General features: G+C 48.3%; 1 protein-coding gene across 10 annotated transcripts in view; it reads left to right on the plus strand.

Moving 5' to 3' along the window:
- The window catches only part of ARHGEF9 (Cdc42 guanine nucleotide exchange factor 9), a 163700-nt gene that overhangs the window by 130683 nt on the left and 5019 nt on the right, over nucleotides 1-27998 (plus strand). For 7 of the 10 annotated variants that reach the window (XM_061347747.1, XM_061347751.1, XM_061347757.1 and 4 more), the window contains 4 exons: nucleotides 2309-2440; nucleotides 13514-13757; nucleotides 14445-14513; nucleotides 23993-24152. In XM_061347747.1, coding sequence (XP_061203731.1) covers nucleotides 2309-2440; nucleotides 13514-13757; nucleotides 14445-14513; nucleotides 23993-24152 — 605 coding nt within the window. Of the gene's footprint in view, nucleotides 1-2308; nucleotides 2441-13513; nucleotides 13758-14444; nucleotides 14514-23992; nucleotides 24153-26566; nucleotides 27936-27998 lie in introns of those variants that run through there. The other 3 variants (XM_061347748.1, XM_061347750.1, XM_061347749.1) reach the window with 3 other exon arrangements.

A 27998-nucleotide genomic window follows, 5' to 3' on the forward strand; every position in this document is an offset into this window, starting at 1 on the left:
GATCCAGGCCCAGGCCTGGCTGTAGAGAAGGACTGGAGAGGCAGTGTGGAAAGCCTGCCTCAAGTCAGGACTCACTATTGAGGCATGCTGGGGTAGTCAGGATAGCAGTGGGACAGAAAAACACTCCTCACCTTGCCCACCACCCTGCAACTGACCCTGTGAGCCCCCCGGTAGGAACACTCCACCAGCAGAAGACAATTCCTGCTGTTCAAAGTGGGGCTAGAACTGTGCTGAGGGGCAGGGAAATGCCTTTCGAGGTTCACTGCATCTGCTCTGGGAGGCTCCAGTGGCACAACCACACTGGTGAATTGCTCTAGCAGCTGAGGGCTTGAGGAGCAGGCCAGGGAGATGCTGCTCTCATGGGCTGCAGGCTGGCCAGCGTGTGCTATCCAAAACTGTTTGCAGTATCTCTTCCCAAATTTGCTAACCCAGAGTTGGAAATCATCTCTTTCCAGCCTATAGACTGTACATATAAACTCTTTTCTCAACATGAAAAATGCAATACAAATCCTATCGTTTCAGATCCGAGTTTTGTTGGGTTATATTGCTTGCAGGGACTACACAGTTTGGATTCAGCTAATCAAGTAGAAGTGTTTACAGAGCCTTCTGTGTGTCCTCAGGCTTGAGATGCTACCACAGGAGTAAAAGACAAAACTGGCTTTTCTATTTTTAGCAGCCAGCCTCTTCTAGGGTCGCCCCCTCTCATAAAAGCTCCCATCCATAGGCTTGTATGAATCTTCTTCACATAAGCTCGTATTTAGCTCACAGTTTCTCCTGTGTTTTCTTCAGAGGCTTCTTATCCAAGGGCTTGCACATACCTGAGCTGTTGCAGCAGCAGTCAGGTCCATAGTTTCTGGCCAGGAGGCTGAAATCAGACCCTGCCTCTTGAGACTCTGCATGATGCACAGCCAGTCCCTTCTGGGAATGACCCTCTGTGTTCCTGGGAAGTTATCCCTAATGAGGCCATCAGATACCCGAGCCACAGAAGTGAGATAAATACCTCGCTAAGGCGATTTGAAAGCCTGTGCTGCAGCATGATGATGCAGAGACTTAATGAAGTTGCTGTTGTCACAGGGCCCAGGGACTCAGGCAGTCGCTTCCAATCAATGCTCAGAGGTTAATTACACATTTACCTGAGCAGCAGCCTGAAATCCTCACCAAGAAATTAGGAGTGGGGGTGACTGCGTTGCTTTGGCACCTACAAGTGTAAGCTCCACCAGAGAAGCATGCTGATCTACATATCCCATAGCTGCTGGGCCTTTACAAGCTGTTTGCTGAGATTTGGGGATGGTCTGGTCCCAGAAATTGGTTCTAGTTTGCCATCAAAGTCAGAACTGCAGTAGTTTCAGAGCCAAAAAGGAGGGAATAAAGCTTTCTGTCCCTTGCTCCTGCATCCTGCTCCTTACCTTTCAGCTGAAGTCATCCTGATTGTTCCTTCTGTGGTGGTTCGGAGCCACTGAGATGCCCACAGGGCCAGTGGGGGTGAATTCACCCTTTTTTAATCCATAGCTTTTAATTAAGTTTTTAAGGAGTCCAGCTCATCCCAATTAGTGGAGGGTGAGTGCATTTGTTCCCTTGCAGAGTGGGAGAGCGGGCGCTGTGTTTGCAGGACCATCTGCTCATGAATCCTTAAAAAAACCTGGGAGAGGAAAACAAGCGTTAGCTGGAGGCAGAGGAAGAGTGAGGGCATCCTGGCAGCCGGCTGCGGGAGCCAGGCTGGTCCTCACAGCTTCTGGGAGATGGGGAGCTCTAATGAGCTATGGGAGAAGGGACTGGAACCGCCTGAACGAGTGGGAATAGGCAGCAATCTGGAGGGATGAGTTCTGGCAGCCACATGGGTGAGGGAATTGATAGCCCAGTGTCGATGACTTTGGGATTTCAGGAGGGGACGTGCCCTGGGATGCTGTTCTGAAGGGAGCGGGTGCAGGGAATTTGTTACCCTGAGTACAAAGTGGCTCTGCTGTGGGCAGGAGGAAGGGGCTTTGCTCTCAGGATACCACCAGCACCTGCAGCAACTTCCAGGGTCTGGGGTAGCTGGAGAGGAGGGAGCAGGGACAGTATCTGAAGCAGCCCTTTCGTCATTGCACTGTGAACCATAATGACCATGCTTTGAGTATCCACACTTCCTTCGGAAGTATCCCTTGTCTCCAGTTTCTGGCCTGAAGTCAGACAGGGGGTGGCTTTGAGAGCTTCAGAAGGGCCAAAATCTCATTTAATTGTTGCTTCTCCCCATGCTGCAAAGAGAACCATGTCCTCTGCCCTGGCTGGGAGCAGAGCTTCACTCGGCCTCCTTCTCTGTGCCCTCCAGGGAGACGATATCTTGGACCGCAGCTCAGAGTTGATCTACACGGGGGAGATGTCCTGGATTTACCAGCCTTATGGACGGAACCAGCAGCGTGTTTTCTTTCTCTTTGATCACCAGTTGGTTCTCTGCAAGAAGGTAAGGACATCCAGGAGGGAAGCAGCACAGCTAGGGACATACTGTGGACAGGCTTTCCAGTCCAAAGTGGTTTGTAGAGCAAGGTGGCTGTTTGCTTCACGTGCAGAAGAGGACATGGATGGCACTGAGGAGGGGCAATCCACATGCTAGAGATACTGAGTTACAGGATGGTGAGTATACTGTGATAGAGAGATTTTTATGCTCCTAGCAAATCCAGCCTCCACTTGTTCATTTCATGCCTTTTTCTCATGCACCCCTTGTTTGGCTCATTGCCTCACTTCTAGTTTGAAGTTTTGGTTGCTGTATATGATTTGGGAGTTGATAGCCCTGGAATTTCTGTATGAACGATGATGCCTGGCTCTTGGGCAGACAGCTCAATTACTGCATCAAATGGTAATTGCTGCCTCTCAAAGAAGTCTCAGGCAGCAGCCTGGTCCGTGGCAGGGTGTGTGTGCTGTCACTTGGTGAGATGCATTTTAAAGCTCATGTAGCTGCTGTGCTGGATTTTACAGGGCATATCTCTGCCATGAAGGCAGAGGAAGGTAGTGAGGAATGCTGATGCTAATGTGGTATAGTATTAATAGCAGCAGGTGAACTGTTTGGGAGCAGCTGTGTTAAACAGCAGCATCACAGCTGTACTGCTGTAGTCCTGCTAAGGTGATCTCAGCTAATTACTATCACAGGTGTATGACGTGAAGTGACAGAGCCCATAAGCCCTGGGTGCCTCTGACCAGGATTCACTGACATTCCCACTGCAGCCCTGCAGATAACAGAGCTGAGGGAGTCCCCTGGCCCGGCTTCAAGTGGGAGTGAGGGTGAGCTGCGGGCAAACGCACCGGGGCCGTGTTCCTGTCACATCTCATCCGCTACGGACAGGTTGAGACCGAGCCGGGCGCATGGCAGCCCCTGGAGGAGAGCTGTGTCCCGCAGGAAGCAGCGTGGGCCGGGATGTGGGAGGCTCCTGACTCACGGCAGCATCACTGCCCGCTGCCGCGGTGTGCGGTGCCGCGGCCAGTGCGCTTCAGTGGGTGGCACTTTCTGCTCCTGAGTCATGCTTGACTGAAGTCTCGCCTTCTGGAATGCGGGTGCTTGTTTTTCCCTTCTCGTTGCCTTTTGCTTCTTTCCTGGCTCTGTGAAAACAAAACCAGCCATAGAGCAACACTGGCCAAGTCAGATGCTCAGAGCATTGTCACAATGAGCCTGGCAGCATGCAGCTGGGGTTAGTTTTTAATCCTGACCTCCTACACTTTGTCACCCTGAATTTCCAGTTCCTAAGGCAGCATCCAGTTGGGTCTGATCCAGAGAGGTATTGAATGTTCCCTTACCTCCCACTAAAATCAGAGCTGGGATTTCCATGGTCATCAGTATGACTGGAGAGTGTTCAGCAAGTCCCAGCAGCCTGCTCGGGCTCAGGAGGTTTTGCCTGTATGCAGACAGTTTTGGTGTAACACTGTCCTCTTCCCTTATTCAAAAGGCATGTGGTGGGGTGTGTGCGACAGGGCAGAGGGTGGTGCCCACCTGGTGAGCCTGATATGAGGGCATATGGTTCATACCTTGTAGTAGGTTCTCCTGTGTCTCTTTTTCCAGCATCAAACTGCAGTTGTTACTTTTCAGTGCTGGGGTACGAGGGAGATGGGGTTGCAGCTGGATTTTTCCATCTTGATAATGTTTTCTGTGGACATCATTAAGGAAGATTGTCTGAGCATGGAATCCAGAGGAGTGTGAGCTCACATTCTGGGATCACACATCCTGTATAAAAGACATCTGAATGATTTATAGCCTCTGCTGTCTCGATCCTTGTGTCAGGCTTTGCTGTTACAGATCCCAGCAGGCAGCCATCTAGCAGGATAACCTCTGCTTTAGAGCCAGAGCACTGTATCCCAGGGCTTTCTCTGGGAAGCACTTTTTATATCATGATGCAGGAATCCTTCCTTACCCCATGCTTTAATGTTACTCTACATATGAAATATGCCCTGCACATCCCCAGGGACCAGGTCCACAGGGATCCTGGCCAAGGATGGGCAGAGCACCATGTCCTGGGACACTTGCAGCACAGCCTGGTACCAGGCACAGGAATTCAGGTGTTTGTGCATGGCCCGAGCTCAGTGCTTTGATGTCCCACTTCAGCAAACCCTCAGGGAGCTGGAGTTGTGTGAGTCCAGAAGGGAATGTTTGAGATTTCCAGAAGGTCTCAGAGCTCAGGCTGGCCCAGGGCTGCCTCCTCCCCTGCCTCCTGTACAGGGAGAATTAAATCCTTTAGAGGTTTCCAAAGCAGGATCTGACCTCCAGGCACAGGCAGTGGGAAATTCATGGACAACCTGACCTGTTTTGCATGAGGTTTGTTTAGTCAATGAGTCTGATCAACATACCTAGCTTTGGGACCACTCAGAATGGACACCTCAGTGGATCCTCCTCTTCAGAACATCTGCATGTGTGGGTTTGCTTCAGATACAGTAAATTAATAGGTGTGATACATCCTCAATCGTGCTGCAGTCTATTTGAGAATAGGTTTGGTTTTGAAGTATAATGCTTGAATTTTACCTGTTTGTTGGTCAAAAGAAATTTGTAATAGAAGTAAGGAACTAAACCCAGATCCTTAGTTAAATATATCACAGATAATTTAGTTTGATGGGAGTGTGTTAGGTACCCTGAGAGCATCTAGAAGACAAGCATTTATTTCAAACACCTCCCACTCCTCCATCTCTTCATTGCAGTTACCTGCACATCATCCTTACCTCCACAACCTGTTGTCTCCCTGGTACGTGTCTGCACTGCGGCAGCTCTGTGCTGTTGAATCCCCTAGTAATACACATGGATTCTGTGGCAGACACTTGATTACATGAGTTGCTGGTGGACCAGATCCTGATCTTTGTGGGTTGAAATCACCCCTTGTATCCTGTTGCTCATTCATCTCCTAAAGGTGATCCGGACTCAGCAGATGGGTGGGATGGACTGAGAGCTACTGGTGGAGCAGCTTCTCCGTGTCCATGTTTTCTTCCCACTGGCTGCATCTCCTAGGATTTTGCCAAGGGTTTTTGCAGTGTGAACTGAGCCAAGGGCCTGTCTTTGCAAATGGGCTTACGGGCAGCTGGTGGTTACCGGGTTCATGGTTTGTTCGCATGCAGAGGGCTGGATATTAGGATAGTCGTTAACATGTGACGGTCTTGAACCTTGTGACTGTATTGATGTGACTATGATGAACCAGTCACTGATGCAGTTCAGCTGTCAGGAAGGGTGTGATGCACCGCTCAGATCCAGCCATCCCTGGTTGCCAGTGGAAGTTCTGCTGCCTCAGACTGAGAAATTCCGAATGCATTTCCATGGCCACCACGTCTGGGAGAACTGACAGGACTTCAGACCTAGTTTGTGAAAATGAGTAATTATAAAGGGCCGCATTCAAATGGGCTGACAGATGTTACTGCTGCCAGAAGAGGTGTATTTATGTCTCTCTTCCAAGCAGGAAACTTGCACTGAGGTTTACGAGGGCTGCATGAAGAGCAGTGGCAGCAGGTGGGGAAGCTGACATTACAGCAGGCAGCTCTCCTCAGTGGCAGCCAGCTTCTAGGGGGAGAATTTCATATATCAAAATGATTTCAGAGCTTTACAGATCTCTTTGGTTAGACTTTGCCATTGGAGACAGCGCTGGTTCCCTCTCAGTGTCACCACCAAGTGAGTTTAATAACATGAAATGGTCATGTCAACCATTTCAGTCTCTAATAAAGTGAATGCTGAAATAGCAGAGGGTGCAGGTAGGTTCTGCAGATCATTCCCAGACCCTGGCTCAGAAGGGGAGTACTGAGCTGGTTTGGATATCTGCAGTCCCTGATAAAGAGCCACTGGGAGAGCTCATGATTTAGATCTTTGCAAAGCTGGGGAACTTTTAGCTATTGGATTAATGTCAGGCTCTGCTAATGAATTTTCTGCCTGTGTTTTGTGAGCCAGAGCTGGGACGTTGCAGTGTGCCTGAGGACAGAGTGGTGCTCTCTTCAAGAGAGGCCGTCACTTGGTTACCCTAATGCAAAAGTGCCTTTCAGAAAGGAAGGGAATAAACTGTGTAGGAAGCAAGCACTGGCCTCAGCTTGACTTAACCATATGTCTATAATCAGGAAAGAATAATACATATTCCAGTATGCTAACCATAATTACCAAGATATTAAGTCAAACCTTGATGATGGTAGCATTAAAAGCTGTTGCCTTAAAGGCACAGGGTCTACTTTTCTTATCACCCTCAAGTTGAGAGAGTTTGACACAGGCATGCTTTAAATTAGCAAATCACAGTACTTCACTTCCAGGCCTGTGACACACAGCATTAATTCTGATCGTGGCTTGTTATGCCGGGGGATGCTCGAGGTGCACATCATGGAATAGATGAGGATCTTCCTTTTTCTCTTCTTGGATAATAGTTTGGATTTTCCAATGGGCTCAAGAGCTCTGTGGCATTGAGGCTGGAAATGACAGTATGAAGTATGAGGAGTTAACAGAGTTTCTGCACCAAATGATGCTTTTCTTTCACGAGTGGTGGAACAGCCCTTGATGGGGCTCCGTGTTTAGTGTTTGCTGACAGCACAGGAAGATCAGTGACTGTATGAAACACATTTAGTTTTCATTTTCAGTTTTTATGTGTCTCTTGTAATCAAAAGGCAGTGCAAACTCCAGCTTGTGGTTTATTGCTATTGCTGTCTTCCCTTGAGCTCTGGGAGCAAAGCAGGTTGGATGAGAAGCAAAATGAGAGCAGTTTAATAGCAGTCGCCAGACAGTCAGCCAGAAATAGCACTGCTATAGGAGAGAGAGTAAATAAAATAATCCTGTCAAACCCCACTGCAGTTCAGGTTTCCAAATGGGAAGATAAAAGAGACATTTCTGAGCCCTTTTAGTCTACTTCCCATATTGCTTCTGTTCAAAATATGGGGGGATCTTTGCACCAAAACAACAGCCCTGCTTTTAGTACAGGCTAAATAGGTCTTTCGGGGCCAGCTGAGAGTCTTGTTTGCAAACACTGAGCAGCACGGGGACAGTTCCTGTTACTTGAAGTGGTTTTTTGACCCACAAGGAACACTGATTGACTTGTGCAGCACATCCCACCCCTTCCCTTTCCTTCCCAGTAGCACAGATCTCCACAAACTGCCCTGGTTTGGGTCAGGCCTGGCTTCAGCCTACAGCAGGGTGGGAATGGGCAAAGTATGAAAGCAGGTTTGTAGAGAACAGTGTTCCCACAGCTTGGTTCATGCCCATTGATGAAGGTGGCTGCAAACCATCTTCTGCAGGTCCAGACCATAGAGCACAGCAAGGAGGTTTGATCTTCCCATTAGTCTCCTTGGGAGATAGCAGAACACAAAGGATGAATTCCAGCAATTGACAGGATATGTATTAGAAAAAGCATTTTAGTTTTCAGATAGGCATATTGAAGGAAAGGAAACATTCCTTTTCATAGGCAAAACAGCCCTGTGTGCTTTGCTCAGTGACCCTCAGTGGTGAAATCAGAAAGGGTTGGATTTAGAGTCCTGCGCAGCCTGTGTTTTCTGGGTAGGGAACAGGTTCAGCCTACCCACAGAGCCACGCAAGAGGCAAGATGCTGTATGTACAGTACACTCTGTGCCTACTTTATTGCTCCCGGTATTGCAGTGGGTGTCAGTTTGGCTCCCAAGCCCAACCTCCAGAGCTGAATTTCTAACCCCTTCCTGCTGTGGCCTTTCAGCAGCACAAGGTTAAGCCCCTGGGAGCAAACTGGCAAGACCAGAATTGCTGAATGGCTGCAGGAGGGTTCCCATCTCCTGTGATTAGCTCTTTGGGAACACACTTGACCTCACCAATGGGACTGGGCTTGAGGTGGAACAAGGCACCAAAATGCCACCGATGTTCTACTAAATACATTGAGCAAAAATAGCATTTCCCCAGCAATGCTTTCAGCTCCAGTCCTCCCCCTCCGATCCCACACTGCAGCTTCATGGAGCTGGCAGGAATGAATTGAACATCTCTGCCCAGTCGGGAGACAGACACTGCTGAATAATCCATCGGGAATGTGCCCAGCTCCCCAGCACAGCTGTGCTTGGGCAGGGAGGAGTTGCCTGAACCTCTGTCACAGAGGTTTCAGCTCCCCTCGCCCCATCACAGCCCTGGAGATCTTGTACCAATGTGGCCTATCCTAGGAAGCTTGTGGTAGGAAGCGAGTGGCTGAGGTGGTGTCAGAGATGTTGCTACATGCCCCGATCTAATAGGATCCATCCCTCATCCCATTTCCCTGCTCCTAAAGGCAGACTCATCCCAAACTGCTGTGTCCAGCAGTGATAGCAGAGCTCAGTTAGTGCCATCCAACCACAGCAGGGCTTAGGTTTATTTCTGGTATCAGAAATGCAGGCTCTGAATCTGATGCTCTTGTGCACCAAAGGCTTCCAGTGGGTCTTTCACTGAGGACTTATTTGCAGCTCCGAGCTGCATTGTAAAATTAACCAGCATCATTATCCCATTACAGAGATGGGGAGGAACTGAGGGGGAAATTCCCTGTCACCCAGAGACCTGCAGCCAGTCCCAGCCAACCTCAGGAGCTGCACTGCAGAGCCCAGGACCTAGGGACTCCAGTGTGGAATTCCCCCCCAAGTCACTCTGAAACTGGTCTGCCATGGGAACGTGCAGGATTTTGATAACCAGGACCAAAAGCCTACACATGCAATGAAGAGCTTGTGTCAGGACATTCTGTGGTTGGCATCTCTTGTATTGTCAGCTCATAAGAGGGATCTGGTGACTCATGGCTGGAAACTGCTTTCTCCACTTGTGTTTTACAGATGGTTTGTTTTATGCATGAGAAGCAGTGTGTGACCCACGACAGAGTAAACCACAGCTCTTGCAAAAACATGCCATCCTAAAACCAGAGCTCTTGGATAAGGCTTCCCCATCCATCCTCACACATCACCCCCAGGAATAAATAGGAGGAGTTTCTGAAATGGGTGACGATGGCTGCACACAAAGCTAATGGGAGCAAACTACCTGGGACCTCATCCTCTCAAGAACTTACCTGTGCCCCGATGGAGGTGAAATTCCCTCCTCGTGTGCTGTGTAAGCCATTCAATAGCTTTTAATTCTACTGCCATTTTGCACTAGCAGTTAGCTGTGCAGTCACATTGCTGGCCTTGTGGTTAGTATCTAATTACCTCTGCAGCATCACGGGAGGGTTTGACTCTTACAGGGGCTCACATAACCACAGCCTGCAAAGAGGTGCTTGTGGCAGAAAGAAGGGATTGATTAAAGCTAGAGAGCAGGAGGAGAAAGCAGTGCTGAAGCCAAGTCCAAGTCAATTTAATTGAACAGCCTGATTTACAAGGTAATCCTTCCTACAGATATCAATACCCACTGCAATAATTTGGGGGTAGGTGCATAATTTATTGTGGAAGGCACACCCAGCTTCAGCTTTCCCAATGGAAGTTCAGCCTTGGTTTCCTTGAAATGGGCACAAAGGGGATTTCTTTCTTCTAAGAACAGCTAGAAAAGGGCTCCCCCCTGCTCTGCCCTTCAGAGAAGGGACAATGAAATGGGGGTTGTTAAGCTGGAGTGAGAGCAGTAAATACCCTGAGCAGGCCATACAGGCAGGCCCATCCCCTGAGCACAGGCACTTCAGCTGCAAGCCCCCAGCGTGTGCAGGGAGCAGTGTGGTAGGTTTATATAATGTGTCAAACTTTGTTCTGTGCTCCCATCAAATTTGGCTTCATCTTTTCCTTATGAACCCTTCGTACCTATTACGTGAGCAGACTGCAGAGCATTGTTCACAAGAGCTTAATTAACCTCAGCTAGGGAGAGAAAAGGAACTCACAGAAGCTGTAGGGGAAAAGAAGATCCTGTTTAGACAGATCAGTGCAGATGACCCAGATGCATCCATTTCCTTCCTGTGGATGCTGCCTGCAGAGGCTGCAGGTCTGTGTCACTGCTCCTCGTGTCCTGCTCTGCGCCTCACGGCTGCATCCCCAGGTCCATCCAACCCCACCTGCTCTCACCCCATGGTCTGCTCCATCTGTCACCTTTGCCAGAGGCATCACCAAGACACAGCACTGGGAAGGCCCCAGGAGATCAGCCATTCCCTTTGCAGGGTTAAGTACACTTGGATCATCTCCGATGGATGTTTGTCTAACCTCATGTTTGACAGTCTGCTTGGAATGCCAGCCCAGGGCTGCTCTGTTTTGCCTGTTCTGGTGCAGAAAGACTCTTACAGCTTGAAACATCTTTTTCCAGGTATCTCATTCTCTTCTCCCTTGTGGTAAATTAAGCCAAGCCACAATCAAAACAGGGAATAATCGATCACCAGCCTCTGTAGAAGAGAAGCAGCTTTCACATATTGGAATATCAATAACACATTCCTTTTATTTATGGCCTTTCTAGATTAAACAACTCAATTTCTTTGGCCTTTCCCCACTGAGCAGGTTTGGAACGTCTTTTTTTGTCTTTTTACATCTTCTTGCTCTTACCTGCTTTAACTACTGTAATTAGTGTTGTGTGACAGCTACAACTGGCCAGTGTAAACCAGCCACTCATCAGCCTGGCTTAGCAGGGTCAGATATAATGCTGTACTAACAGAGCCGGTATATAAAGGAAGGTGAATTCTATAGCTTAGTAACTTCTTCCTCATTCTCTTGTACATCATCCCTGGGATAACCAGGAGCAGCAGCAGGCCTTGTTTGCTGTGTACCTCTCATGCAGCCCAAATGAATTCCTAAATGTTACTGAAAGCCAAGTGCATTTGAAGATGCTTTGCTGAGGAGCTAAGTAGAATCATAGAATCATGGAATGGTTTGGGTTGGGAAGGACCTTAAAGCTCATCCAGTTCCAGCCCCTGCCACAGGCAAGGACACCTTCCACTAGACCAGGTTGCTCCAAGCCTCATCCGACCTGGCCTTGTAATGTGTGAGTATATAAATGTAATAATGTTACTTTTTAAGAGATGTTGGAATGTAAGTGATAAAATACTCACAAATCAAATACTTATTATGCTTCCCATACTATGGGTGCCAAAAAGTTGGGAAATAATATCCATTCATTGCACAGTAGGGAAGAAGGGAATAGTGGGAGTAGGAGATGCTGAGGTCACTAAGAAGGACATGGCCCAGGTACAGTTATGTGTCTGTAACATGGACTGAACTGTCTGGAGGCCAGGGGACAGTGGGTGTCCCCATGTGCAGACATATGCTGCTCACCCCACAGCGTGGTTGGGGGTTGTCTGGGGGTGAGCAGCAGTGGGCAGAGCAGTTTTAGAGGCTCCAGGCCCCTGCCCAGAGCCCGTCTCGTGATGGTTCATGTTCTCTGGCAGATCCATGAGCTACTTGGCTAAAAAATGATGATGTACCATTTATTTTGCAAGCTTAATGATTGGTTTAAACCAATACCTGCAGCTTGGCTTTAGAAAACCTCACTGCTGCGTCTTACTTGAGTAAATAAAGACTATACATTGATCTTTATGTTTCCCCTTAAATTAAATCTTTGACCTGGCGTTTACCTTCAGGGCACCCTCAAAAATAAAAAGGTATCTAACTAATGTAATAACCCTGAATATTTGCTTTTGAGAGTGGGCAGGGCAAGGAAATCCTGATGGTGTGTTGCTAAACTTGGCTTTTTAAATCTGTGTATGCCTTGTAACTTGGAGCATCTTCTGTGGCCATCCTGTGCTGTTAGTGTTCTGTTTCTGATGATTGCTTTCTGTTAGCTGTTCCTATAAAGACACAGGGGTCTTTACAGGGGCCAGGACTCCTCCTACACCAGTATGGTAGCAATAGTCAAATGGGGGAGGAGATGGGGTTGAGGGGGTTTGGTTGTAAAGGTTGTGAACATCAAGAGGGGGAAAAGTAAAAATGTAAGCTGGAACAAGAGGTTAAAGCCAGGAGTAACAGGACAGAGACAGGCTGGGGGCTCTTTGAGCTGAGAATCAGGGTGATTTGCTTGCCAGTGAGTTGGGTATGAATGGGGAATGGTTCCAAGGGGAAGGGACCTGACTCTGTGAGAATGTGGTTGGAAAACAGAGATGGTCACTGCTCACTCTGCCAAAACAGACCCCGGTTGGTTCCTCAGCATCTCTGCTTCTCCTCAATCTGGTTTGCAGCACAGGAACCCCATCAGGTCCTGTACTTCCTGGTGGCTCATCCTATGAAATAAGACTTCCCATTGTGGAATATGATGGAAGGACCTTACCTGCTCAAAGGCATGCAGAGAAGGACTTGGGGGTGTTGGTCAATGAGAAAATGAACATGAGCCGGCTTCAGTGTGCGCTCGCAGCCCAGAAAGCAACCGTATCCTGGGCTGCATCAAAAGGAGCGTGACCAGCAGGTCGAAGGAGGTGATCCTGCTCCTCTACTCTGCTCTTGTGAGACCTCCCCTGGAGCATTGTGTGCAGTTCTGGTGTCCTCAACATAAAAAGGACATGGAACTGTTGGGACAAGTCCAGAGGAGGCCACGAGGATGATCAGGGGCTGGAGCACCTCCTGTATGGAGACAGGCTGAGAAAGTTGGGGCTGTTCAGCCTGGAGAAGAGAAGGCTGCGTGGAGACCTCATAGCAGCCTTCCAGTATCTGAAGGGGGCCTATAGGGATGCTGGGGATGGACTCTTCATTAGGGACTGTAGTGACAGGAAAAGGGGGAATGGGTTAAAACTGAAACAGGGGAAGTTTAGATTGGATATAAGGAAGAAGTTCTTTACTGTGAGAGTGGTGAGGCACTGGAATGGGTTGCCCAAGGAGGTTGTGAATGCTCCATCCCTGGTGGTGTTCAAGGCCAGGCTGGACAGAGCCTTGAGTGATACGGTTTAGTGCGAGGTGTCCCTGCCCATGGCAGGAGGATTGGAACTGGATGATCTTAAGGTCCTTTCCAACCCTAACTATTCTGTGATTCTATGATTCTATGCCTGTGAGCAAAAACTGAAGCATGAGGATTTGTATTTTGTTCCTCTGTGCCCATAATCTACCCTGTTTGTTTAGCCAGCAAGAAATGTCATCACAGCAGATGAGGCTTGAAGAATCTGACCAGGTTTTGCCATGGATTCCCTGCTGAGTTCAAGCTCTGTAAGTATTTTATGATCAACCATCTCTCCTTTTCTCTCTGTAGGATCTGATAAGAAGAGATATTCTGTATTACAAAGGTCGCATAGACTTGGATAAATATGAAGTGGTGGATACAGAAGATGGGAGAGATGATGACTTCAATGTCAGCATGAAGAATGCCTTCAAGCTTCATAACAAGGAGACTGAGGAAATGCACTTATTCTTTACCAAGAAACTGGAGGATAAGTTACGATGGATTAGAGCTTTCAGAGAAGAAAGGAAGATGGTAAAAGAAGATGAAAAGATAGGTGAGGAATATAAAATGAATCTGAAAGGAGATTGTTGGTATTGCTTAGTTGAGCCCCAGCTGTTGGAGAAGCCCAATTTTTGGTACTAGAGTTACAGTCCAGCCTTGTTCAGATGTCCTTGGTTGCGCTCACAGTCATCAGTAGGTCTCTTTCCAGTTAGTTTTGGCCCTCAATAATACCCATAGCTTCAAGCCTGGACTACTGTGGGCAGTTTGGGAGGAGGAAGTCTGTGGCCATCTGACCGTAGAGTCTCCTGGCTGCATCAATTCTGCTTTTGTTAAGCATATCTCACACAGAGTAGGAGGGTGGTGATATCAGTGGCGTACCAGCCATGTCCTTCCCTCAGCATCAGCCCATGAGTTGACTGTAACCAGAGTCAGGTCAGGATCCGTTTGTGCTGCTCAGCTGTAAAGCACTCGGCCTATTTATGATACTTCATAAATAATAATGGGTCTCATCTTACTTTTCACACAGCCCCTGCACAAGTGAGGTTAGAAAGAGGCCTGTCCCTGCAAGGAAGATTTGCTGTTCAAATACCTCCCCATGCACACAGCTCTGGGGGGGCTGCTTGGCCTCCCTGGGCATTGTGTGTTTGCCAAAGAGTGCAGATCCTTTCCTCCCCTCCCCAAAGGACAGGGGCTTTATGAGCAACCTTCTGAATTGTGTTTGCCGTGTTCCCTCTTCCAGGCTTTGAGATTTCTGAGAATCAAAAGCGGCAAGCGGCAATGACAGTAAAGAAAGTCAGTAAGCAAAAAGGTAACCGGCAACACGCACCCTGCCTGGTGATGTGAGGGTGGAGCGGGCTGGGCTGAGTCCTGCTGGGTTAGGAGCCAGCGTCCCCCTGAACTTCCCCCTCCCCGTTCTCTCTTTTTATATATCAAACACCGTTTGTGCTTTGTATCCTTTCTTAATGTATCTGTGGACCAAATTCATCTCTGGTCTGAGGTGGCTGAAGCCAGTGGGATTGCACCAGAGATGAATTTGATCTTGTGTCTCCAGTCTGCTGTCCAGAAGCTGTCCCTGGGGGCAGAAATCTCTCTCGGTTGTTTCTCTCAGGCTGCAATGGGAATGAGTGTGGAGATGTGTAGGGGTTCTGCTAATTCCCAAAGCCTCCCATTAGCAGGGAAAGAAGGATGGCTAAAACACTGGAGAAGGTGAGGGATCTACCCCTGTCCTGCTTTTGGAAGGGGAAACTCATGTTTCCTGGGGCTACCTGTAACTTTTGAAGAACAGCACAATAGCATCAGCTCTAGGAAATAAAGTTTCTCAGTAAAGGCTTGATCCCTTTAATGTCAGATTCACCTTCCCACCCAGGCAGGCTACAGCCAACTAATAAATGGCATGTTGGATACCACACAGAGTCTCAACCGGTGAAACAGCCAGTGTTCATGATCTCTGACAATGACTTGCAGCTACAGGGTTTGGAATGCTAAATACAGAGGGGAAGTCAGGGGGGTCATTTTTCAGGTTGTCCAAAGCTTCACAAAGTTGTAGACACATCAGTTCGTTACCAAAGTCTCGTGGCACACCTAGGCCTGCAAATGGGTTTTGAGCCAGCTCATCGCTTCTTGGCTATAGGCAGTTCCAGGCAGAGTTGTCCCTGCTCTGTCCAGGCAGTGGGTTGGTTTTTGCAGGAGTTGAAGGAGCTCTTTGCTTTCTGCCTTGCCTTGTTGTTGTCTACTGGCTTTGCTGATCCAGTAGTGGTTTGCTAGGCCAACTGTGACCTCCTTGGTTTGCTGTGTCTCTCCATTGTCATGAGTCTTCTCCTCTCTACTGACTTCCTGTGTTGTGTTCTGAGGTGTCCTCTGGAAACCCTCCTGGCCAGACTCCCTGAGCTCAGAGCGTGCAGACGGGCACAGGGGCAGTGTCAGGCAGTGCTCAGGGACCCGGGGCTGGAGAAGGCGTGGGTACGAACTTGGGTTTGCAGGTTCACCCCTCACCACTGGTGTGCTCATCCCTCAGCACGGCGGCAGCCACGGGGATGGTCACAGCTGGAAAACAGAGAGTGTGATGTGCATGGTGCCGAAACCAGATTACATTATTATTTGCTGTCAATTAAGTATACTATTAAGGCATTAATTAATAATTGTACTGTTCAGTCATTAAGGGACACGGTTCAGAGGTGCCTGAGCATGCCTACCAGTATTCCCACTTCAATCACTGGACTTGCATCCTGACAAGCACAGTATGCCCAACTGTACTTATGTCTTGCACAGCAATTGCTCTCTTGTTTTCTCTCTTTCTCTCTCTTTCTCTCTGAGATGAAAAGGAGGGGCTGTTACAGACTTCTCTAGCTATAAAATTAATTAGCTCCTATAACATCAGTCAGCATTTCCTTTATGAAGAACAAGCTTGTGCTGTAACACTGGCAGTTCTTTTCATGAGATTAAAACCTCAAGTCAGACAAGTTCAGTCAGAGCCCAAGCACCGAGGGAAGGGAAACCGGGTGGGCTTTAGTACAATGTGAAATCTGAAAACCAACAAATAGGGTGATTAAATTAGCAGCTCTGTTGTCCTACACTGTGGTGATCATGGCCTGGCCATACATTAATTAAAGTACAGGTACTGAATGTGTTGCTGAAAACTCAGTTTTCTTACTCTGTGGTTTGTCTTGAACCCAGACCCAGATTGAGGCACGAGGCTGTGGAGCAAGGGAGAAGAGGGAGGTAGGAGGAAATTCCTCAGAGTTGGCTTTTAGTGACTGAGGTTTGAATCTCACCATCCATGTTACTTGCACTGCCAGCAGCTTCTTGCCGAGGATCTTGGCAGGCTCTTGGGGTTGCTGCTGAGGCTGAGGTGCAGCTGTGGGGTGGGAGCAGGATGATGGCTGACCCTGTTCCAGGAGGTTGCTGCCTTTGCGCTTGCCACACAGTCTCCAGGAGCAGGACAGTAGTGTTGGAAGGGGCTTTAAGTTGGTTTTGGAGCATCAGTTATACCTGGAGAGCAGTAAAGCCACTTCAGAGTAGAGATACTCCCTCTGTGTTCAGTGGAACTATTTATTCATTTAGATTCATGGACTTTGCAGGAGGGTCTCTGGCTACAGCAGGGCTTGACAGCTCAATGGCTCAACCTGACGTGGTGAGAGCCCTGCTCCGTGTCCAGGGATCCCTGTTACAGCCTTGTTTTTACATTATCTCAGTTGTTCCCTCCACCTCTTATATGGGAAGCCATGGTAATTTCCCTGTCACAGAGTACTTAAGGAGGAGAGAAAAGCTGTGAAGGAGGTGAAACGGAAAATGCAATCAACTTTGTTGGAGGTGAAGCAGAAAAACAGTTTTCGAATAGTATAAACTGCTGCTGGTTTCATGTGCTGCTGTACCACAGCTCCCAGAAGGATCGCTCAGGAGCTGCCTGGTGTGTGCTTGGAAAGGAAGTGAGTGAACTACCAGAGCTGCATCAGGCGAGGGAGAGGGGAGAGATCAGCTGATAGCAGGGAAGAAACCTTAGAACTCTGCTCTGTAAATCATGGGAACTATCCAGGTGGTTACGAGGGCGCACAGCTCTCAGTGAGTTGAGAAGTTTTGATCCCAAATCATAGAATCCCAGACAGGTTTGGGCTGGAAGGGACCTTAAAGCTCATCCTGTTCCAAACCTCTGCCCTGGGCAGGGACACCTTCTGCTAGACTAGGTCTAGAGGGTCCTCGGTGGGGCACAGGCAGCCTCTCCTCATGCTCAGGTCTGTGCATCACCAGACTCTCCTCCAGAGCAATATAATGATGCACAAGGTGAAGTTTCAGCACTACAGAAGGGTTTGCACTCCTTATTGGATTGGGCAAAATGTAATGATGTTAGAGCAGGTGCCTTAAGACAGCATTAAACCAATTTTTGGCTTTAAGTCCATTAGATATAAAGTGAAGGGGTAGTGCTGGCTCTGCACCTCACCAGCAGATAGAGACAGGGGCTGGTGGTTGTGGGTGTTTTCTTTCCGCACTGATTGCTCCGGATGTTGCCTCTCGGTTACTGCCCTTGAGCTCCTCTCAGTGTCGGTGTGGTAACAGAACAGAACTCAGTGTGGTGTCTCCTAGAGAGAGGAAAGAAACAGAGGAATGTTATTTGTCTTGACTTGCAGAAGCAGCAGTAACCCCAGAGCCCCTGTAAGTGACAGCCAGGGGTGTCAGGGGGTGGAGGCTCCAGTGCCAGGAAGCAGACCCTGTTCTGAAAGCACGGTTTCTCACTAACATTTCCTCTTGGCAAACATACAGAAGTGACCCCAGTGGTAGGTGGCAGGGTTCCCCACCCCAGGAGAGCTCTCCAGCCCCTCACCATGAGCCAGCTCCTTCTTGCCTTCTCTCTTCTCCTGTGCACTGTGCCATAGCTTTACCAAAGCGGGTGCCCTCGGCCCAGACGAGTCTTTAGCCTCGTGGTCTGGGACTCACACATTCATTCACCATCACCCCCAGCCCTCCGCTTAGAGGTTTGCTGTCCTTAAATCTGCCTGTGAACAGTCAGCTATGCAACCCCAGCAGGGGTTAACTCATCAGCCAGCACAAATGCTTTGGCCTGCAGTAAACCACCCTCTGAATCACTGCATTTTCCTGCTGATTTCTTCCTTTCTGATCACTTGAGCTCACAGTGAGCTGTCATAAAGCCCTGACCCAAACACCCAGCAGCTTTTCTCTGACTTCTCACGCTCTGCACTGCAAGCTCTGCCCCAGCAAGGCTGCAGAGGCCAATGAGATGAGTGTTAGTGTACTTGTGCTGGCTCCAGCCAGCTGGCCAGGGCAAGTCTTAGCAGGTAAATGGAGTGTGTAGGTGCCTCCCGTGGTTCTGAGTGCTGAAGCCTATTTATTGCATCTTCCTTGCTAAACAGACTGATGTGGCTCTGACAGTTTCCCCGTCCCATTCCCACATGTAGGCATAGCCTCGTGGAGATTGAAAGAGACTGAGCAACACAGGAACTAACCACTTTAAAACGGGGGGGCAGTTGCATGTTCAGATAATCTGGGTCACTTCCCTTTGACCCAGAGCAGTGCAGGTGAAAGCTTTGGGCCCACAGGCACTAGTCTCACTGGTGGTATCTCATAGGTAGATGGCTTCTCACTCAAGGCATCAGTAGCCCAGCTGGAGCCTGTAGTATCATTTGGGATCCAGTCAGACACACTACAGGCTAGGGCAAATCATAAGTTCTTGTTTGGGAGACCCCCAAGGATGGTACCAGTGACTGGGCAAGGGGCACTGAGAGAGTTTGTTGACAGGATGTGAAATGGGCTTCCTGGGTTTTCCACTGGCCCTCATTGGAAGAGCCAAGTTTGTCAGCCCAGGTCCTCCTGCACTTCTATCCTGGGGTGCTGCTTGAGGTGAGGGGCTGCATCCCAGGGCAACCATGGATGAACTGATCTCTTCTGTCTGTGGAACCAGCACAGCATGATCTCTGCTGTCAGCGCATGGTGCTGGAGGATATGGGATACATTAGTTCTCACCTGGCTGTGATTGATAAGGCCCTGGTATCATTTATTCATCTTGCCTCGCTTAGCTTTTGCTTATCACAGGAGGGATCATTATCTCAGTGTCTAGGCTAATGACATCAGGCTGCAGGAACAGACTTGATAAATAGGCTCAGGAAGGTCGAGTTACCTCAGTGTTTGCGGCTCCTGTACCTGGCTGTGGAGGAGCCAGGACACAAGATCAGTCGTTCTCCTGTGCTGCGTTTCTCAAGCTGTCTCCTGTCCACCCGCTGCCGCCCCACCTCGTGCTGCACAAGCAAGGCCTGCAGTCAGGGAGCAGAACTAAGATCAGAGCCAGCACAGTTTGCTACCTGGAAACAGAGCAGCAACCCAGTGACCAGCGGTGAGGTGCTTTGAGATCCTCTGTTGAAATGTGCTGAAGAAGGGCAAAGGGCTGTACCCGCTCAGTCATTACTGCTGATTTCCGTAACTGAAACTTGTTGCTATTGCCGAGTACAACAATTAGTGTCCTTGAGGAACGGTCCCGGCTACCCCGTATTGTGTATGGGTTGGGATATTCAGGAGGAAATGGGATTTAAGGGATTTCTGAGCATGGCTCCTGAAGGATGTCAGTTGTCTTAGGTGCTGTTGGGCTCAGAGGCAGGTGGAGGCTCAGAGCACAGTGCTGCTTCCCTTCCTACCAGCACCTCCAGAGAAAGCAGGTGTTGAGATCCAATTGTCTCCCACTCAGCTCTGGCTAATGACAGCACTGGTATCTAGACAGCTCGGTGGAAGAAAAGCCTATGAAATAAATAGCTCCTGATCAAGTATAAGCTAAAGTCTTAAAGGTTGAGGGTAAACAGGTTGTAAGGGGAGTTCCTGTGGTTATATATAGGGAACTCTGAGTGTGTTCTATGTTGTATAGTGACCCTGGAAAGGTGCAGTGTTACCGTGTGTCCCGCTGTGTCCTGCCTGGGTCTGTCTGCACGTGTCCATGTGGACTGCCTGTGTGCTCATAGCGTGCTCCCAAAGCTCCCAGTGCTACTGGAGTCATGTGATAACCTCAGATCAAAAACCTGGAAGGGGAAAAAGAACAGTTTTAAATCCTATTAATTGTTTTCCTCCGAGCTGAGAGATCCGGAAGGTTTCTGGTGACGTTGCCCAGTGCTAAAAGCCGCAGTGACTGAACTGACAGCGCAGCATCTCTCACTCCTGTCGCACCAAATTATAAACCCTGGAGTTTTCTTGTTCTCATCATGAGCATTTCCACAGCCCCACCCTGCTGAAGGATCTGGCAGTGCAGAGTTAGGCAGGAGCCAGCAGAAGGAGCTCCAAGGCTGGTCTTTCTGAGGCCTTGGGAAGGCAGTGGCAGCCGTGCCTAGAAATCACTGCTTCTCTATTGATCCTTCCCCTTGGCACTTTGAATGCTGTTCCCCAAGCAGCCCACAGCAGCATTGGAAAAGAGCTTTGCTGGAATTTCCCTGGAGTTATGGCTTTGCATATTAAAACTAGTCCCTCGAGAGACAGCTTTGCACCACAGCCCTGAGTTCTGATGAGGGAGCAAAAGGCTCCAGAGCAGAACAGCAAAATACCTGCCATGCTTCTTCCCAGAATTGCTGTTTCTTGGGATTTGAAGATGTGTGGATTAGGAGAATCCCCCCCCACCCCATTCCTGTGTTGCACCTTGTCTAGAATGTGGGTATGTTCCCCCAAAAAAGCCATTCTTGGGGCACCTGAAGCTATTACTAAGTGCTGTAGCCCAGTTTCACAGGAAGACGTATCCTATGGAATTCTCAGCCTTACTTGCCAGAGCACAAACGTACCTCTCTGCATGCCCACAAGCACCTGGTCATTGCACACCACTGGGAACCACGGTTTGGGTCTCTGAGGCCAGGGAGGCACTTGACAAATGGGATGGATATGATAAATATGCACAAACCTTCAGCTACTTGCTCGTGTAGAACCAGGCAGGAGCTCGGGACGTGGGTCCAGCTCAGATGTTAATGCCAATGGCCCAGTGAGCAGACATTTCTTTAGGAGCCTGGACCAAAAAGGCTGTTTTGGGAGAGAACAGGAGGGGTTGCTGGTGATCTGGCCAGGGGAGTCTGCCTTGTTCTCTTTTGGAGAAGACAGGCTGTGGATTGCGTTCTCTTCAGTGGCAGTGGACCTTAGCCAGACTGTCCTTTCTCTACTTCTTTAGGTTTCCAAATGCATAACTTTTTGCTGATCCAGATTTATTAGCATTTCTGCATCGTGGTTAGAATACATCAGTTCACCTCCACAAATTGCTTTAGAGACAGTAAAGAGCTCGACTGGTGCATCACAAGGTTGGTGGCTACTCTGCAGCCACAGGATGCAAAAGACTTTGGGCTGTGTCATTAAAGCAGTGTGGGTTTAGTCCTCCAAAGCTAGGAACAATTGCCCTGTGTCCCTTAGCAGCAGCTTTAGATTCACAGCTCTTCTGTGGTTAGTAGTCATGTGTGGTTAGTAATCTTGGTGGCACAAGGACTTACTATTGCCTTTGAAGTAATTCCTATAGATCCTAAAGTTCCTCACCAGTCTCTGCTGGGAAAAGTGGCCAAGGCACTAAAGGCTGGTGGCCTCCAGGAGAATCTGTGTGCTCTTGTACAGGTTCAGGGCTGGAGTCCGCCCTCCAGAACAGACTCTGCCCACACGCTGACCTGCCTTCCAGCAAGGTGCCCTGGAGTATGACAGTGGTAGAAGAAGGGATGGAAGTGGTAGGGCAGGGATGAGCTCAAGCCCATGCTCTGCCCTTATGGAATGTCGCTGGCTTAAGTCACAAAGTGACAGCTGGGGCCTGTCAGCGAGGCTGCTATAGAAGCTGTGTCAGGTATCCTAGAACTGACCCTGTCCACATTTGACACAAGGGCTCTGGGGCACATTCTGCTCTGCAGGCTTCCTGTGGGAGAGAGGAGCTTGGGAAAGACAGAGGGGAAAGCCTGTTGATCAGTAACCCTACTGCAGCGTGCAGACACAACCACAGAACATCTCCAGGTTGTGCTTGTCAAATGAGTTTGAAGTACTACCTGTGGTGAGTTTGTTAAAGGTTGATAGGTATGAATCATGGAACTGTTGCTGTCCAGTGTAAGGGAAGGTCTTGGCTGCTCCCTGCAGTGGACAGAGCTGCATGATTTGATGGTATTTGCTGTGAAGGAGAAATCAGTTAGGCATAGTCAAGATGGTGTCTCCATTTGGCCTGAAGCTCTGAGGACTTAACCCCTGACTGCTAAATCCTATAGCAGGAGAAGCGAATTCATCCTCTTTCCTATACCCATACTAAAGCCTCAGCTTCATATGCAAAAGAGATCCTGAATTAGAATGCAATAAGCTATAGAAGTTGTCCAGTGAGCTCTATGAGTGCCCTTTGTGAGGCTTTTTCCCTTGTCTGTAAGTATCCGACTGTGTGCAGCCTCCCCGTGCCGGGCTGGTCCCATGAAGCATGTGTCTGTGTGTGGGCAGGAACCATGAACTGAATGCAAAGAGTCACATTTCTTTGACACATGTTGCTGTGGTACCTGGGTGCTAATCACCGTATTTTGCCTTCTCTAGCACCTTCCCAGCCGAGGATCTCAAAGTGTTTTACAATCATTAATTAATTTAGCTTCACAAGCCTCGTGTGAGGTAGGTGGGTGATGCCATCCCGCTTTCCAGACGAGGACACTGATCTGCTCGGGGGCTAAAGCCAGGGGAGGCCATGGCCTGGCGATGGCCCTGGGAAGCCTCCACCCGCCACGCCGCTGGGGCTGCCCTCCCTGCAGAAGGAAGAGCAGTTCTGCGTGCGGCAGAGGGGATCCAGAGATGGCCAGAGCTTACAGCAACTGCTCCAGAGCCCTGCTCCTCCCTCCTTCCTGCCCTTCTCTGGAGTTGTGGTTCCAGCCCATCATGCTGCCCTGAGGCTGAAGGAGGGATTCTCCCTCATCAGTGGTGTGTGGGAAGGGAATACAGAAGTAGCTGTAATGCTGTAGTCTGCACTGGTGGTGACATTCACCCCTTCTGCTCCACTTCATTCACCCAGAGCCACCCTTTCTACACCATCCTTTACAGCAGGGTGTGTAGGTCCCAGCTTGCTGAAGCTCCCCTTTTCCCCATTCCTGTGCAGGAGCTGTGCCGCACGGATGTGGGAATTGCGTGTCTAGAACCTGGAAGTGTAGCCTTGCCAGTTTGGATTGGGCAGAATCAGCCTTTTCTGTGTTGCAGCCAGCTCTGGCTGAACCCAAACTGGGAAATGTAAAACTAACCCTATGGAAAAGTCCTACAAACTCCTACAGGAAGCAGCGAGTTGCCCTTTGTGTAGGCAGACAGCGCTGGGCAGCGCAGGCCCTGCAGGACAGTACTTCCTCCAAAGCAGCTCCACTCCATCCTGGAGCAGGAACCAGTGCTGAGTGCTCCTGAGGGTCACTGGTTGGGACAGAACCACTCTGGAAGCACAGTGGGGTGGGAGGGTAAAGCCACACTTGGACACAGCCAGTGTTAGATGTGAGTGGGGTGAAGGATGCGATTGTCTGCCTCTGTCTGACCAGGCTGATGCTGCATGTGGCCTGGCTGGGTCTGGGCCTCCTTATGTCACACAGGACTTTTCCATGAGGGCAGAAATACAAAAGTAACGGACCTTTTCCAAGCCTTCAACACATGGTCTAGTGTAGGAAACCTCCGAGCTGAGCTTGAGGCAGCCGCTGCCTTCCTCTGTAGGTTTGCCGTCTCTAGCACGTCTCCCTGGTGTTTGGGACCCTGTTATTAAGCGATAAGAAGCGATAGCATGACGAAGAAAGACTACTGACCCAATTGCACTTTGACTGATCTGTTTCTTTTTCCCCCCAATCATCGATGCAGGTGTGAGCTACTCCAAGTCGGTTCCTCCAGCCTACCCACCACCCCAGGATCCATTAAATCAGGGACAATACATGGTGACAGATGGCATATCCCAGTCCCAGGTCTTCGAGTTCACCGAACCCAGACGCAGCCAGGCACCGTTCTGGCAAAACTTCAGCAGGTTAACACCATTCAAAAAATAATACCTAGAGAGATGGAGAATTTTAATTTAAAAGAACTAAAACTTAAAAAATAAAAATAAATAAAATTTTATTTATAGATGGACCTTTTTTCGGAGAAGCACTGTTGCAACTAAATATATATACATATATATATATGTACCCCCGTTTTAAAAATAATAATATATATACATATATGTATATATATAGAAGGACCAAAAACTTTTTTTGTTGTTTTTGGGAAGCAATCTGCTACTAGAAACTAGGAAGCACCAATGATTTCTGACCATGTGACCTGTTTTATTTTACTCCATTGGTTGGACATCTGATTTCGTTTTGTTTCTTTTTCTCTTCTTCATTTCCATCCGAGTCGTCACTGGCATCCCAGAATGCTTTCTCGCTTGTGTGAATTCCTCATGGAAGTTCCTCATGGACTACATTGGTGTATATTTCATTTGATTTTATTTATGGGGGGTTGTTTGGTTTTTGGAGTGCCGGGAGGTCTCCGCTCCCTCTCCCTCCCTCCCTCCCTCTCCGTCCCTTCCTTGGCTGTCCCCAGAGTTGCCATTTCAGCGATGAGCATCGACCCGCTCCCCGTCCCGTCCTGCATCCTCTGGTCTGCCTCGTGCCTGTCTGGATGTGCTCCCTTGTGCACCATGCTCTGCTGCGCAGTATTTCTCTGGCTTTAACTGTTGTGTTGTGGCAGGTGAAAACCAGCAGAAAGGGTTTCAGCTCTTTAGGAAGCGAGAGATGGGTTTTCCTCAGTGAGTTTTTGCACTCTTTTTAAGCACTCTCTTTTTCTCGATTCAGTGTGATCTGGTCACACTCAGAGCAAGACTGAGAAAAGAATATCAGGGGCTTTTATTGATTTCTTTTGCATTCAGCTTCCTTTCTGTGGGGTTTGATTTGTTTTCTTTTTAAGCTGAGACACGACTCTGAAAAGCCCACTCCTATCTTTGTTTTCCCTGCAAAGATAAAAGCTGAACAACTGATGGCTTCACGCCCTCCATCCAGCTGAGGAAAATTGGCTATTGGGCTCCAGCAAATGGCCAGTTTTCTTTCTTTCTTCAGGAACTAAGGTCCCATCCTGTTGGCCACAGTCTCGCCCACATTAATTAGTATTAATAAACCACTGATTGCCATTTCCAGGAGCAGTGATCCCACCAGTGAGGAGGACTATGGCTGCACTCATTGCCCGCTCCCCTCTGTTGCATACGAGATCCCTGGCTTCGCTTGGGCACTGACCTAAACCCCGAGCTGCCAGCAGTGTCCTGGTAGCGGAAGGATCGTTGCCCAAGTCACTGGAAGTATTTACTGATGCCGAGTTGAGAACTGCCTTTCAGGAAAGAGATGGATGTGACCTGAGGAGATTAGCAAGGTTTAGCCTATGCCCATGATTACGTGGCCTGATCTAAATCAGAGATCAGTTCAATCTAACCCCATCGGTGGCTCAGCAGAGGTGTATCCCTGTCGGTGGCTCTGGAGGGATTAGCTGAACTCTTCAGGTCCCCTTCTCTCTTTTTCTCCCTCTGGAGGTTCACAGCTCTAGTCTCAAAAACACTCCCTGCAATTTCAGCCTTAAGTACGTTTGTTTGCAAGCACAGAGCTTGTGTTTAAGCTTGTACAACAAATCCTTGTGCACTAGGATGATTTTTTTCACCTAGGGCAAATGAATCTGTTTAACCACATTTAGAAGAAGAAGCTAAAAACCTTTGCAGAGCTGTTCTGCAAGCTCCTTTGTAATGTGGGATGAAGTGATTGATCACAGAATGTGCCGTTTTCTTTTGAACCTGATACACCACAGAAGCACCCCAGGCCATGCATGGAGCTAGAGGTTTTTTCTCCCCTAGTACAAGTGAATGGGAAGAGCAGAGGTGATTTCATTATTTCCATGGAGCCTGTTTTATTTCAGGGCATATTCCAAGGCAGTGGCTATGGGGTTTATTTTAAGTACAGAACTAACCTCTCTTGCATTTTTTAGTCATCTAGAAACTCTGGAGAAACAGCAAAGGCAGGTCAGTGTTTGGGAGAGGAAGAGCAGCCCCTCTGTGCCAGTGGGAAGGGAATCGCAAGTAGGAAGCAACCCAATTTTATATCAGAAGTTATTTTTGTGCTCTTTTGTATCTCTGCATTTTGATGGCCAGGTTTGGATATTGAATATGTAGCAAACCTTACTTGGTTTCAGTGAGAGGAGGGGTATTTAAAGGCACGGATGAGGTGGGTTCTCAGGAGTTAAGTGTACTCTTTCTGAGTGGCTGGAGAGATGCGCAGAGAGAGAAAGAGAGAGATGATTACAAGCTGTTGTCAACATGATGAAAATTTCACTTATTCCTTTTGCCTTTTTAATTGCTTAGGGGAAAAAAAAAAGTAACAAGCACATTAGTTAAGCCTGTTCATTTACTGTTTTGTGCCTCAGAGAGTGAGAATGAGACATCCATAATTTTTATGAGAAGATGCTTCCTAAATATTCAGCACTAGGAAAAACGAAACACCACCGCCACACCATTATTTGCATCATAAATCAAGACTCGCTTGATCTGACAAGGCCACTTGTTGGACTCGCAGCTTCTTTCTTAACTGGAAAGCCAAACCAAACTCGCATTGCTCCTGCTTGCCGAGGCCGGCGGCAGGCAAAGCACATGCGGGCCTTTGTTCCAGAGGGAAGAGGGGCTTGGCTCTCAGGCAATGGCGCGCAAGAAAGCTCTTCCCCTCCATAAATTGCCACGGTGCTGCAAGAGATGGAGCATTGTCACAAAGAAGAACCAGCACTGGGTCCCACTGTCACTGCCTGCTGTGGCCTCCCCATAGGGAGCAGGGTCGGGCTGCTCGTGTGCCAGGGAGCAGCGCAGACGCAGATTTGGGGTGATTTTGACTGAGCATCCAATAGAGACTTTCGTTTCAATGCCAGACAGGAGGAACCCACTTACCATTCCATGTGCAGAAACGAGAGTTGTAACAAACTTACATGTTTACGGTATTTCTCTGGCTGAATCTATATATATATATAAAGAATAAAAATACCCTCTTCCCTAGGTAAATGACATGCATTACCCCTTGACCTAGACAATAGAACAGAGGATCTAAATTCAAGCCTTCCGCCTCCCCACCCTCTCCAAAAAGCTCAAACAAGAACCAACCTAGGTGCATCTATCAGTTGTAAATAGAAAATAATACATAGAGAAATATATTTGAAATCTGTTTCAGTTTCTGGATGGTCACTGGCCGTCCCCTGCAATGTTATTGATAGTACACTGTGGTGCTTTGGGTTTCTGGTTTTGTTCTCTTTATGCTCTGTCATCTTTTCATTGCAGCTACATTTCAGGGAACATGTATATTTAGTAGCTATTGTAAGTTCTGCATGGCATCACCAAGCTTATTTTTCCTTAAGAAGAACAGAAGAGGCTGTAGGAGTTTCAAGGCACTATTGACGACAGGGACTTGTAGCAGAGAATTTAACACAAAAAAAAATATATATATAAAAAAAAAAGGTTTTTAAAATTCTAGTTTGAAGCCAAATACCTGATATTTTAGTGCTTTTGGGGTTTTATCAGTAAGAGCAAAAAATATAAAAAAAAAAAAAGAAAAAAAAAAAAGGATTTTGGTAACGCAGCTGATCCGCACTTGCCAGTTTTATTATTTTGTTTCTATTGGACTGTTTGACCCTGTCAAACAAGTGTCAAAGTTGTGTGTATAAAACAAAAGAAAAAGTGTTTAAAGAAGTGTTGTAAAGACACTGAGCCTTATGAAAATATTTATGGAATTAAATAAAAAGAAGTGAAAAGGCATCTGAAGGCATTTTAAATCATTTCCCTCAGAGCGGGCTCCCTTTCCCTGCAGGCTGGGGGGGC

The sequence above is a fragment of the Neopsephotus bourkii genome, unplaced genomic scaffold, assembly GCF_033783945.1.
Source record: "Neopsephotus bourkii isolate Nb327-2 ecotype Australia unplaced genomic scaffold, CSIRO-AGI_Nbou_v1 NB_324, whole genome shotgun sequence".
NCBI lineage: Eukaryota > Metazoa > Chordata > Aves > Psittaciformes > Psittacidae > Neopsephotus > Neopsephotus bourkii.